The 13,937-nt window shown below is 38.7% G+C and overlaps 1 protein-coding gene across 2 annotated transcripts in view; it reads right to left on the bottom strand.

Moving 5' to 3' along the window:
- The window catches only part of ECEL1 (endothelin converting enzyme like 1), a 178,124-nt gene that overhangs the window by 42,653 nt on the left and 121,534 nt on the right, over window positions 1-13,937 (bottom strand). For both annotated transcript variants that reach the window (XM_073626476.1, XM_073626477.1), the window contains exons 7-9: window positions 11,041-11,263; window positions 8,685-8,783; window positions 607-681 (exon numbers count right to left, since the gene is read on the bottom strand). In XM_073626476.1, coding sequence (XP_073482577.1) covers window positions 607-681; window positions 8,685-8,783; window positions 11,041-11,263 — 397 coding nt within the window. The remainder of the gene's footprint in view (window positions 1-606; window positions 682-8,684; window positions 8,784-11,040; window positions 11,264-13,937) is intronic.

Here is a 13,937-nt window from a genome sequence, read left to right as displayed (position 1 = left end):
GGAAACTTTTTGAATTGATTCAAATTCAAAAAATATGAATCGATTCAAAAACTAATAAACAAAATGAATTCTGAAAACGAATGAAACAAATTTAACTAAACAAATTTATGTAAATAATAAATCGAAACGAAACAAAACATTTTTTCGTTCTGCACATGTCTAGTTCACTTTCTTCATTCAGTTGCACATTTCTCCTTTATATGTGAGGGTTTAAATATGTGTCTAACAAAATCTTCAAACAATTCCATCATTTCAGGTTTATTACTTTTTGTTAAAGGGTTCAGCCAAATAACTCCTTTACTCATCACTCCTCTGACTGCATTATCTGTTGGGACGTAAAGGTTGTGGGAGCTGTCATGCTTGCACAAATTTGAACTTTGCAACAAATTGATTAGGGCATTTGAGCCAGTTCCACAAATTTATAGAAATTTGCACAAATTTTTGTACAAGATTTACCTGTATTATGACATTGTGCTGCTTTATCAATTAAACATTTCCCCCACTGTATTTCATGAGAGTGGTCTTTTAAAAAGAATGCAGCAATATTAGCACTCATATTCCTATTATATTTCCTGGTAACTGCAAATTGTAAACAATGAAACTCACTTCATACTCTTTATCCATGGCCTCTGGCTTCAACAGAAAATCTGGGTACCCAATCATCACCATCATGTGTTTTAACTGTCAAGAAAAATAATTATGGTAACCAAATCTAGAGCTAAAACAAAATTAACCTAATCATGTTTCTCTGACAATAAGCATGCAGAAATTCAGCACCCTGTGATGGATGTAAGCATATGTGTTAAAGCGGAGCTCCATCCAAAAGGGGGAGCTCCACTTGTTTGCCACCTCCCCCCCTCCGCTGCCACATTTGGCACCTTTTGGGGGGGGGGGGGAGCAGGCACCTGGTTTTGACAAGTATCCACTCCCACTTCTGGTTGATCTCGCCGCGGTGTACTCAGCCGGAATTCGGCCCCCCTCTTCCTTCCCCCACCGCTGGACCATTCACAAAGCACAGCACTCTTTGCGCACGCACAGTAGGGAACTGGCTGTGATGCCGCGAGGCTTCACTGCCAGTTTCCCTTAGCCGAGATGGCAGCGGCAGCACTTGAGAGCCAATTGAAAAATCGTCTTGGGTGAAGACACCGCTGGATTTGTGCACACAGGGATTAATTTGAAGACTAATACAGCTACTTGCAAGTACCACAAGGTGCCTGCCCTACTGCACTAATAAATATACATATATATATATATATATATATATATATATATATATATATATACTGTATAAATACTGTATATATATTAGCCAGGTCGGTTAACAACATAATTAACATTCTAGTCACAATTTCTCAGCAAACAAGACATTATTTTCCTGATAAATTGCATTACCAGGTATGTCCTATTTTTATCATAGTAAAAATAAAGTGCAAAACACTTTAAACCAAACCCACCCTCAGGGACTCCATTTTACAATATACCCCTATGGTTTTCAGCTCCTAATGATGCATACATAGGAATAAATGTAATCTTCTGAGCTGTATATCCATTGGCTGACATAACAATTTGGCTTCAGTATATAAAATGTTACCAGCAAGTATACAGGGGTCAACCCCATAACTCTGATAGTTGGTTAACGTTACTTGAAATAACTACATCCTGTAACCTGTTCATGTCAAAATCTTCAGTGGTACATTACATCTTAAAACATGTTTATGTTCATCATAAGGATAATATTTATTGATATTTTGGCATATGTATCATGTACTATCACATCTCAACATTACCCTATTTCTTGCAACAAATTGATAGATTTCCTGTGATGAAGCTGTCTCAATATTATACCCCAATGAGAAATAGGAAATTGAGGTCATAGTATGAGAATATCATGTTTTATGTTAAATATTCTTTATCAGGATAGGGAAGAAATACATAGGATGCCAAGGATGAGCTCTGCTTTTTTCCAATGCTTGTTGCCTGGCTACAATGCTGACTTTCTTTCTTCAATGCTTTAAGTCACTGACCCTGAATACAAAGGCAGAAACAGACTTTTCTTCAGCTTTCTTTATCTGCCTACTTGTTCAGGGTCAGTGACTGAAAGAATAATACACCTAGTAGTATTGCCGAACTGCCACTTAACTAGCATTTTCAGAAGGAGGTCAGCAATGGTCGCTCCTGCATTTCTTTTTCATTGATTTAAGGGAGTGTGTCAGGAAAGAACTATGTAATCCAAGAGTTTCTGACTTGTTTTAGAGGGCGTCATTCTTTCCATTTCTTTACTACTAAACATGTCACTGACATGTAACAAATTTGTGCATTGAAGGTATCCCAATACGAGACAGTCACATATTTCTTTCAGGTCAGTAACACAAATAGTAAAAGAAAAAGCAAGTCAGCAAGGGCAGTGAAAATAATTTGGTGGTAATAGGTTCCTTTAATTGCTTTTGATTTCATTGGCCTTTACCTTGCTCTTGACTCTACATTCAGGCTAAAGCAAGCCATACATAATGCAATTTTCTTTCCTTCAGCCACAGGTTGAAGGAAAGAAAATCGATTGATTCCATCATCAACACAGGCAGTGTTGATGATGGAATCCCTCCAGCAGATCTATTGTATTCTGACAACGGGAGTGGGTTTCCCAACCGTCAGAATACAGGCATACCCCACTTTTAAGTACACAATGGGGTTTATTTATTAAAGCTGGAAAGTGCAAAATCAGGCTCGCTTCTGCATATAAACCAACGAGCTTCTAACTCCAGCTTGTTCAATTAAGCTTTGGTAATCAAACCTGGAAGCTCATTAGTTTCTATGCAGAAGTGAGCCTGATTTTGCACTTTGCAGCTCTGGTAAATAAACCCCATTGTGTACTTAAAAGTGTGGTATGCCTGTACAAGGATCATTTCTGGCTGCTATAGCCACTGGCACTTATTAAACAAATAAAACATGACAGGCTGGTTGTACTGGATTTGATCGACAGATCAACTCCAGTACAACCAGCCTGCCCAAAGATGGATCGAAATTTGTCCGGTTCCTGCTGAAGTCAACAAGATAACTCATATAGCAATATTTGTGTGCAAAGTACAGTTATCCCTGGCAACCAAATAATATACAATTTTGTGCTGCACTATCTCCCTAATATTCTGCTATGACAACAGTAAGTTTAAAGTGCCAACATTCCAACATTGCAATAAAAAAAATATACAAATAATTGCTGCAGTGATATACCAGTGACATATGTCACAATACAAAATCCCACATCACAAGTAATATGAATATTGCCAACAAATCCTTATGAAACAACAAACAAAAAAATATATAGTGAACCATAAAGTGCTATAGTGCATACAATTAGTGACGTCCTGATCACATAAGGATCAGTTCAACATAATGATATAAAGTGCTTATTAAATATATGGTGGTGACTTGATTGGTGATCAAAAAACCTGTTGCAGTGTCCACACTTAGGTGCACCCCACTCTTAGGTAATGGCCGCTCACCTCAGAGCGTGTGACCTCACATTTAAGTTTGGTCAAATCACGCTTGTGAATCACCTTAAGAATTCCAGGTTAGCTGTATGGTCCCCTCATATATTAAGAGCAAAAAGAAACTCCATAGTGTGATATCGTTTTAACACAGTTTTATTGTATGAACAAAGCCCTAGTACAGGGTACTCACATGGGTTTGGTGCGTCAGAGCACCGCTCTATACTGTGCCTTAAAACTCTGGGATTTAGTTGGGGTCGTATGCTCGTTCTGCGTGAGACAGACCAGCTGCCTCCTGCACCGTCCTGTCCCCTCCCCTGTGTTAAAACGATATCACACTATGGAGTTTCTTTTTGCTGTTTATATATGAGGAGGCAGTGTCATTAAGCAGTTTGGGACCATACAGCTAACCTGGAATCCTTAAGGTAATTAACATTTTATTTATTAATAAGGATTTGTTGCTAATATTCATATTAATTGTGATGTGGGATTTTGTATTGTGACCTATGTCACTGGTGTATCACTGCAGCAATTATTTGTATTTTTTTTTTTTTTATTGCAATGTTGGCACTTTAAACCTACTGTTGTCATAGCAGAATATTAGAGAGATAGCGCAGCACAAAATGTAATATTATTTTGTTATCACACGACTGTATGAGACGTGATTAGTGCTAGCAGCTATCATTTATCACTACGCACATTTTTTCAAAAAATATTTTTTTTTTTTCATACAATTTTAATTAGTTAGCTTGCAAGATCCTCATAGTTTGTTTAATATATATATCCCTGGCAACCAATTAGAAATATTCTTATCTGACTACAAACTAAATTATTATGATTTATTAAATTTTGCACATTAGAACTGCATGTTGCATTGCCTTTTTAAATACAGTGGAGCAAAAAAGTATTTAGTCAGCCACCAATTGTGCACGTTCTTCCACTTAAAAAGATGAGAGAGGCCTGTAATTGTCATCATAGGTATAACTCAATTATGAGAGACAAAATGTGGAAACAAATCCAGACAATCACATTGTCTGAATTTTAAAAGAATTTATTTGCAAATTATGGTGGAAAATAAGTATTTGGTCACCTACAAACAAGCAAGATTTCTGGCTCTCACAGACATGTATCTTCTTCTTTAAGATGCTCCTCTGTCCTCCACTCATTACCTGTATTAATGACACCTGTTTGAACTTGTTATCAGTATAAAAGACACCTGTCCACAACCTCAAACAGTCACACTACAAACTCCACTATGGGGAAGACCAAAGAGCTGTTGAAGGACACCAGAAACAAAATTGTAGACCTGCACCAGGCTGGGATGACTGAATCTGCAATAGGCAAGCAGCTTGGTGTGAAGAAATCAACTATGGGAGCAATAATTAGAAAATGAAAGACATACAAGACCACTGATAATCTCCCTCGATCTGGGGCTCCATGGAAGATCTCACCCCGTGGGGTCAAAATGATCACAAGAACGGTGAGCAAAAATCCCAGAACCACACGGGGGGACCTAGTGAATGACCTGCAGAGAGCTGGGACCAACATAACAAAGGCTACCATCAGTAACACACTACGCCGCCAGGGACTCAGATCCTGCAGTGCCAGACGTGTCCCCCTGCTTAAGCCAGTACATGTCCGGGCCCGTCTGAGGTTTGCTAGAGAGCATTTGGATGATCCAGAAGAGGATTGGGAGAATGTCATATGGTCAGATGAAACCAAAGTAGAACTGTTTGGTGGAAACACAACTCGTCGTGATGGAGGAGAAAGAATGCTGAGTTGCAACCAAAGAACACCATACCTACTGTGAAGCATGGGGGTGGCAACATCATGCTTTGGGGCTGTTTCTCTGCAAAGGGAACAGGACGACTGATCCATGTACATGAAAGAATGAATGGGGCCATGTATCGTGAGATTTTGAGTGCAAACCTCCTCCCATCAGCAAGGGCATTGAAGATGAAACATGGCTAGGTCTTTCAGCATGACAATGAGCCCAAACACACCGCCCGAGCAACAAAGAAGTGGCTTCGTAAGAAGCATTTCAAGGTCCTGGAGTGGCCTAGCCAGTCTCCAGATCTTAACCCCATAGGAAACCTTTGGAGGGAGTTGAAAGTCCGTGTTGCCCAGCGACAGCCCCAAAACATCACTGCTCGAGAGATTTGCATGGAGGAATGGGCCAACATACCAGCAACAGTGTGTGACAACCTTGTGAAGACTTACAGAAAACGTTTGACCTCTGTCATTGCCAACAAAGGATATATAACAAAGTATTGAGATGAACTTTTGATATCGACCAAATACTTATTTTCCACCATAATTTGCAAATAAAATCTTTCAAAAATCAGACAATGTGATTGTCTGGATTTGTTTCCACATTTTGTCTCTCATAGTTGAGGTATACCTATGATGACAATTACAGGCCTCTCTCATCTTTTTAAGTGGAAGAACTTGCACAATTGGTGGCTGACTAAATACTTTTTTGCCCCACTGTATCCCTTGTAAACTTTTCCACAAATGTACAGGTCACATTGTTCACATTAGGAAATGACTTATTTTCTGTCTTCTTCCTAAAGGATACAATTATACCTATGAGTTTCCATCTGCATGCATTTTTTTAATGCGTGACAACTGTGTTGTCACCTTTTAACAGTGTGCATTATTGCATGTTTTTCTGCTTTAGGCTAGGTTCACACTGCTGCAGTGCGAATTTACCGCGATTTTACCGCGAATTTACCGCGATTTTACCGCGAATTTACCGCGATTTTACCGCGAATTTCAGGAGTTGGATATAGCTGCGATTGATAGTCTAGCCAATGGAATCATAATGTAAAAAAAAAAAGGGTCTTAACTTCCTGTGTACTTCCTGGTTTTTGTGGAGAGTAGTGTGGTGGAATTCGCACATATGTGAACCAATCAATGCGATTCAAGAACGATTTACATTGATGTCTATGGAGACTAAATTCGCAACGCAACGCAGTAAACTCGCACAGGACCTTTTTTTCACGCAGGTTATATTCGCAACGCGTCGATGTGAACGGCACTAATGTTAATCTATGTAATTTAAATGACTTGCGAATTTGAGCGATCGCAACGGCTCAAATTCGCAATAGAATTCGCAGCAGTGTGAACCTAGCCTTATTGTGTGAATTTTTTAAAGTGGCATTCATAAAGGTTTATTATTTTTAAAAAATATAAAAATATATAAACATAGGCAACCTGAACAGGTTATACCAGGGCTTGGTACTTTGCATCGGAAGTAAAATACCATTAATTTCAGTGGGTCTCTTGATGCACACCAACGCCTAAAAAATGTATATCTATTTATTTTTCAGAACACGTTAACACATTGCATAGATCTGAATGAGCACCATTTAAAATATTGCTTGAAATTTCATGCTCTTGTAGCAGGTGCCATACAACTAAAAACGATTACACTTTCTTTCTAATGTTGTCAGTGTTAAAGATGCACAACCCTTTCGGTATGATGCAAATAAAAAAAAAAATCATTATATACATAGCTTTGCGGTTTAACACAGTAAAGAATGTGAGATGTGTTTTTCCCAAACATACTATGCAAGTCCAACAATGTTAGAATTTGGTAAATATATCTTTAAGCTAGACTTTTATCAGCAGCCCAGATCTTTTCACTTTATTATCCTATTATTCAACTGTTTTAAGGTTGATAGTGAACCTAACCAAACTGAAAGCTTTAGACATTATCGTGGCCATAGAAATATAGCAGCACTGGGAAGTGAGATTTTCTTCTAAATGAAAAGTATAACCAGGAATTAAAATTACAAGAGGCTGCAAAGCTCTTTATCAACATAATTATCCAGAACTGTATAACAGCTTAATCCAATGGGACTGCTCTTTGAAAGACTGAAATAACTGCTGTTAGAAGGTCGTTAAGCCAAAAATACTGCAGTACACCTATAGTAAACAGGCAGCAGCCCCAATACAGGCCTGAGCAATTTATATATGAATTAATAAAACCGCTTGAGTTAGAGACGTTAAACTGAATTAATCACTTGTGTGCTGCTCACTTTGAACTGCTGATTAAATTGTTTTTAGCACTACATAATCCACTGTGTACAAATCATTTGTTGCGGTTGTTTCAATTATTTATGCATGTTTAACCATTTATGTCACAGATCTTGAGTACAGCTCACCATGAAGACTTCCATCATATGACTCTCCTTGTCATTTATGCCCCGTACACACGATCAGAAATTCCGCCAGCAAAAGTCGGATGTGAGGTTTTGGTCAGAAATTCCGACCGTGTGTATGTTCCATTGGACTTTTGCTGGCAGAATTCCAGCCAGCAAAAGATTGGAAGCAGGTTCTCTATTTTTCAGTCGGAAAAAGTTCCTATCCGAAAATGCGTTCGTCTGTATGCAATTTGGACGCGCAAAAAATCACGCATGCTCGGAAACAGTTCTACGCAAGCTCGGAAGCATTGAACTTCATTTTCTCGGCTCGTCGTTGTGTTGTTTGTCACCGTGTTCTTGACGGTCAAAAGTTCAGAGAACTTTTGTGTTACCGTGTGTATGCAAGGCAAACTTGAGCGGAATTCCGTCTGAAAAACCATCCAAGTTTTTTCTGACGGAATTTCTGATCGTGTGTATGGGGCTTTAGCCTTCTTAGAGCTCATGTATATGAGCATTAATAAATATTGTTGGAAGCTCCTTGAATGCAGGGGTGTCATATTATTGAAATGCGATAAAGCAGGTACAATGGGGCTTTTTTTGGGGGGGGGGTCTTACTGTGCTCATCCACTGCTGTTTAACCATGTTCTATACAAATTTTAACTACATTGGCGCTAGTAGGAACATCTGAAATGCATTGGAAACACAGTAATGCTTGCATCTTTTCACTAATCCTTTATAACTGGTTATTGAACATAAGAACAATACTTTTTTTAAGAAAAGATAAATTATTTTCAGTTGTATTTTGAACACATCTTCACAGTAATCTAAATGCGTGCCCTGTTTTTAAAACAGGATTTCACAGAGGTATGTTTTTACGTGCGTCAATGTCCATGTACACAAGTCCCCATAATACTAATATAGAATGCAATTAACATTGGGATTTTAATATACACATATTGGCTGTTTATTGCAGCTAGGGAAGCATGATTCTCTGAGCTCATACAAACATTTTCAGGATTAATACTGAGACTGTTCAATTTAGGGATCAGTTCACCTTTGTTCTTGCAGCTTCTTTGGTCTCTTTGTCCATCCAATCTAATTCATCTAAACTGTGATCAAGTATATGTTTGATATCTTCAACAAGTTGTTGTACCTACAGAGAGCACAGAGAAAACAATAAATATTATGTAAGAGCTGTAGCACACTGGTCGAACAGGGAAGAAGAAGTTGTTGTCAGTGCAAGGAACTTACACTTTTAGATCTTTATGTGGGATTGGTATTTTCCAGTCAGTGCCCATTCATACCCAGATATAGTACATTTTCACCTGAAGCGGTCAGTTTGGTATTAGGGATTTATTTAATGGTTAGGTTAGTATTAGGGTCATGAGGTAGTAGGTTACATTGTTGTGTGATGACTAGAATTTAGGACTTTATGTTATATGCTATATGTTAAGGACCAGAGCGAAAGTAACATCAAAGTTCAAGAAAAGTTCCACACCATTTCTACTTTAGGATTTTTAATGCATTTTTATTTGGACATGCCTCAGGCTGGGTTCACACTAGTGCAAATTGGATGTGGGTTTCCCCGCATCCAATTTGCATGGCAGGAGATTGTGACCGGCTTTCTATGGAGCCGGTTCACACATTTCGGGCGGCTGCAGAGCGAATTGCACAGGGGTCCTGTGCATCTTTGGCTCTGTTTCAGGTCCAAATTCAGGCAAAAATTTGGGCCTGATTCGTCCCTGAAATGGAGAACAGGGATACACCGGACCCCTGCGGCGAGCCGCATCTGTTTGCAGTGTGAACTCAGCCTTAAACAGCCTTTTATTTTAGTGGAAATGTTCTTTCTGCTCTCGCACTTGGGCAACAGTGGACACACCCCTCATCACATGTACTGCAGAAAAAGAGAGGGTTTGTGTCTGTTCAGGTCAATTGGGCTGGGATCACACCTATGTGGTGCCTTAATGCAACAGTCATTGCATTAAAAGAGCCACCTACTGGACTGTGCAATCACATTTAAATACACTTTGCAAGTGTTATGGGAAAGTGAAGATAAGGCTGGTCAAACATTATACAATTTTCTTGTAGATTTATCAAAACCATATAATATGAGGTCAAACCTAAACACTTTCAATTTGCATGCAGTCAAGCAGACCCTTGCACTACATAGTTGAAGGTAAATCTAAAGGAAATAAGAAAATTGTATAATGTATGGCCACCTTTACCTCCTTAACAATGGAGGTTGTTCCTTATCTATCTGAATGTCTATTTTTGTGACTTTAATTGGGCTTTAAGAGTTGGGAAGGTAGGAGAAAAGGAAAAAAGGGAATTTAAATGTGTGCTTGTTGTAGAGGGTAAAATTCCCTACAGAAATATACTGCATTGCATAGGACTATACAAAACTGTTGCACCTTATTATTGTTGATAGTTGTAAAATAGCATAGAAATTGATTCATATCTTGGTTTGCTAACAATTTATAGACTGATATCAGCAGATATATACAATTCATATTTTTTCATAGTAGTCGGTGCTAAAATAAAGTACCAAATTGAATAATTGGCACAGAATGCATGTCGTTTTTTTTTTTACACTTTTTTTTTGTACAATGTACCCCTACTCATTCACATGGGGGGGTGACCGGGTTTTGTGGGCCCCCTTGTTGAGGGCATGTTGCCTGGTATGGTTCAGGAGGGGGGGTGCTCTCTCATCCCCCCCTATCCTGACCTGCCAGGCTGCTTGCTCCGATCTCGCAGTGCATTATGGGGCATTCCACAGTGCTTGAATTTGCCGCGAACGCCATATATGTTCGGTTCCTTTGCGAGCAAACGACCATCGGGCTCATCTCTAGTATAAAATAGCATAGAAATTGATTCATATCTTGGTTTGCTAACAATTTATAGACTGATATCAGCAGATATATACAATTCATATTTTTTCATAGTAGTCGGTGCTAAAATAAAGTACCAAATTGAATACTTGGCACAGCATGCATGTCGTATTTTTACACTTTTTTTTGTACAATGTACCCCTACTCATTCACATGGGGGGTGGCCGGGTTTTGTGGGCCCCCTTGTTGAGGGCATGTGGCCTGGAATGGTTTAGGAGGGGGGTTGCTCTCTCATCCCCCCCTATCCTGACCTGCCAGGCTGCTTGCTCCGATCTCGCAGTGCATTATGGGGCATTCCACGGTGCTTGAATTTCCCGCGAACGCCATATATGTTCGGTTCCTTTGCGAGCAAACGAATATCGGGCTCATCTCTAGTATAACATAGCATAGAAATTGATTCATATCTTGGGTTGCTAACAATTTATAGACTGATATCAGCAGATACATAAAATTCATATTTTTTCATAGTAGTCGGTGCCAAAATAAAGTACCAAATTGGCACAGCATGCATTTTTTTCCTACCTTTGCCTTGCTGTTTGAGGAGAAATACTCTTCTACAAAGAGGGCTCCTAGCGCCATTCCAAAATGTTTATTGGCTTGAGTAAGGCATACTTTCACCAGCTCTAGCTGTTTTTCTGCACCCTCCATCTCTTTAGACAGCTCATGAAGGGCATCTCGGAAAGGAGTGGAGAGATGTTCACTCAGTACCACAACAAGTCTCCAGAGCATGTAATTGTGAAGGACACTATGAAAAGAAAAATGTGGTAAAAGGGTTATGCAGGCTTTATCTGATGTAACCAAATGCTTATTAATTATTTTAATGTACCTGTGAAATAATATTACAGTAAGAAGCATTAGGAGATGAAAATTCAGCCCATTCCACAAATAATTCTATAGCAGAAGAGTTTCAGTTTGTCCCGCTGTCAGTACAAGGTTAAAGTCATCATAAAGTCGAAATGCATGATGAGTAACTAAGGAATTACATTTTCACCAGGGGTGAGAGGAGGCGGAGGATTTTAGGCATATACTTGAAGATTTATTTTCCTCCACACTTAGAGATAGCTATTTGGCAGGTTTAATCCTCAGATTGTTCTTTACATTTTAAATCCTAGTAATTGAAATGAAGCTTATGTAATCTTGAAGCTTTTAATGAACCCATCCTCCAGGGCACTCGTCACACACCTCCTTTGTTCATCGCAGTACAGACTGCTCCGTATGCAGAAGAGTGGATGAAAAAGTGAGGTCTATGTACAGAGTGACAGTATTATCCTGAACAAGCAATCCTTATTATATGTCAAAAGGGAAGCTTGTATTACATTATATCCCCATCATAAAAGCATTGTCTTACTGCAAAAGAACTCACTATCAAAAGCTGTTTATCTATTATTCTGTTCCTGCATATTGCTTTTGTATTTTTCAGATCTGTATATACTACTCAGAAACACTCAGCTTTTCATACATAAAATAATGTTATATTCTAATACTGTTTCTTGCAGGCAAAATGTAATCCAAACCCTGTACAGGGAACAACACAATACTGGTCTGCTCAAGCAATCACTTTGCAAACACAACACATTGACATTCAGAACACACTAAACTCTCACTAGATCAATGACCATTAGCTTAATGTCCTAACCATAGAGTCCAGTCTGGGAGAGGTTGGGGCATGTCAGCTTGTGAGTCTGCCCAGGGCTTTGTATGACATTATAGGGAAGGAAGAAGAAACAGAGAAGAATAATGATTGAGGAGGGGGCTGGAAAGTCAAAGCAAGAAATGTAGGTTGTCAGAGAGAGAAGGTGAATGCTGAGCGCATTAATGGGGATACAGAGGAAGACAGAGAAATAAGAAATTCAGATGAGATAGCGGAAACCAAACAACAAGCCTGATATAGAAGTAAGTGCAGGAGAATAAAGCTAGGGCTATTCTGTTTTATAAGGTAAGATGAAATCCTTGCTAGTAAAAAAGTTATAAAGTATACTTAAATAAAGGAAACAAAAGATAATACAATTGTAAAAGTAAGACAGGCCATGCAGAAAAGGTAGAAGAAAGTTTAAAAGTAAAACAAAATAACAAAGAAGGAATTTGAGAAAGAGAATTCAGTCTTCTTTTATTTGACATTACTCTCACCTCCTCTAAAGGAACAATATAAAAGTCCAGAGTGACCCTGCGGCCTTGTCTTTTTCTAAGTTAACTCTGAATTCCCCTTGGACGGATACCAATAACTGCCCTGTTATTGCCACAGTGAAGGTGGCAGATGTCACTTCTGATAGGTAGTGTAAATGAATAGTCTTTTATTGATTTTGACAAGAGATACTGAGTGTACCAGACCTCAAACTTTAATATTACTGCCAATAACACAAAGTTGAGCATACATAGCACAAATCTCTTTAGAGTGATATTATGATGCTTGTAAAGGTTCTTGTCTATTCTCACACTTTAAGGAACAGCTAATTTACTATAACACATATAATGATTTCTAAAAGTAATACCACAAATTCACAAATTACATCACCCTTATGCACACATATATACAGCACCTTGATTCATTCATTCCCCTTGAAATTTTCCACATTTTGTGATGTTGCAACCAAAAACTTAAATTTATTTTATTGGGATTTTATGTGATCGATCAGAACAAAGTGGCACATAATTGTGAAGTGGAAGAAAAATGATAAACGGTTTTCCAATTTTTTACAAATAAATATCTAATAAGTGTGGCGTGCATTTGTAATCAGCCCCCTTTACTCTGATACCCATAACTAAAATCTAGTGGAACCAATTGCCTTCAGAAGTCACCTAATTAGTAAATAGAGTCCACCTGTGTGTAATTTTATCTCAATATAAATACAGCTGTTCTGTGAAGCCCTCAGAGGTTTGTTAGAGAACCTTAGTGAACAAACAGCATCATGAAGGCCAAGAAACACTCAAGACAAGTCAAGGATAAAGTTGTGGATACATTTAAAACAGGGTTAGGTTTTTAAAAAATATCCCAAGCTTTGAACATCTCACAGAGCACTGTTCAATCCATCATCCGAAAATGGAAAGAGTATGGCACAACTGAAAACTTACCAAGACATCACTGTCCACCTAAACTGACAGGCTGGGCAAGGAGAGCATTAATCAGAGAAGCAGCCAAGAGGCCCATAGTAACTCTGAAGGATCTGCAGAGATCCACAGCTCAGGTGGGAGAATCTGTCCACAGGACAACTATTAGTCGTGCACTCCACAAATCTGGCCTTTATTGAAGAGCGGCAAGAAGAAAGCCATTGTTGAAAGAAAGCCATAAGAAGTCCCGTTTGCAGTTTGCGAGAAACCATGTAGGGGACACAGCAAATATGTGGAAGAAGGTGCTCTGGTCAGATGAGACCAAAAAATGAACTTTTTGGCCTAAAAGCAAAATGCTATGTGTGGTGGAAAAC

This window comes from Aquarana catesbeiana, linkage group LG04 (assembly GCF_042186555.1).
Source record: "Aquarana catesbeiana isolate 2022-GZ linkage group LG04, ASM4218655v1, whole genome shotgun sequence".
Classification (NCBI taxonomy): domain Eukaryota; kingdom Metazoa; phylum Chordata; class Amphibia; order Anura; family Ranidae; genus Aquarana; species Aquarana catesbeiana.
Note: the sequence above shows the minus strand (reverse complement) of the source record. Positions and strands in the feature narration are given on the sequence as shown.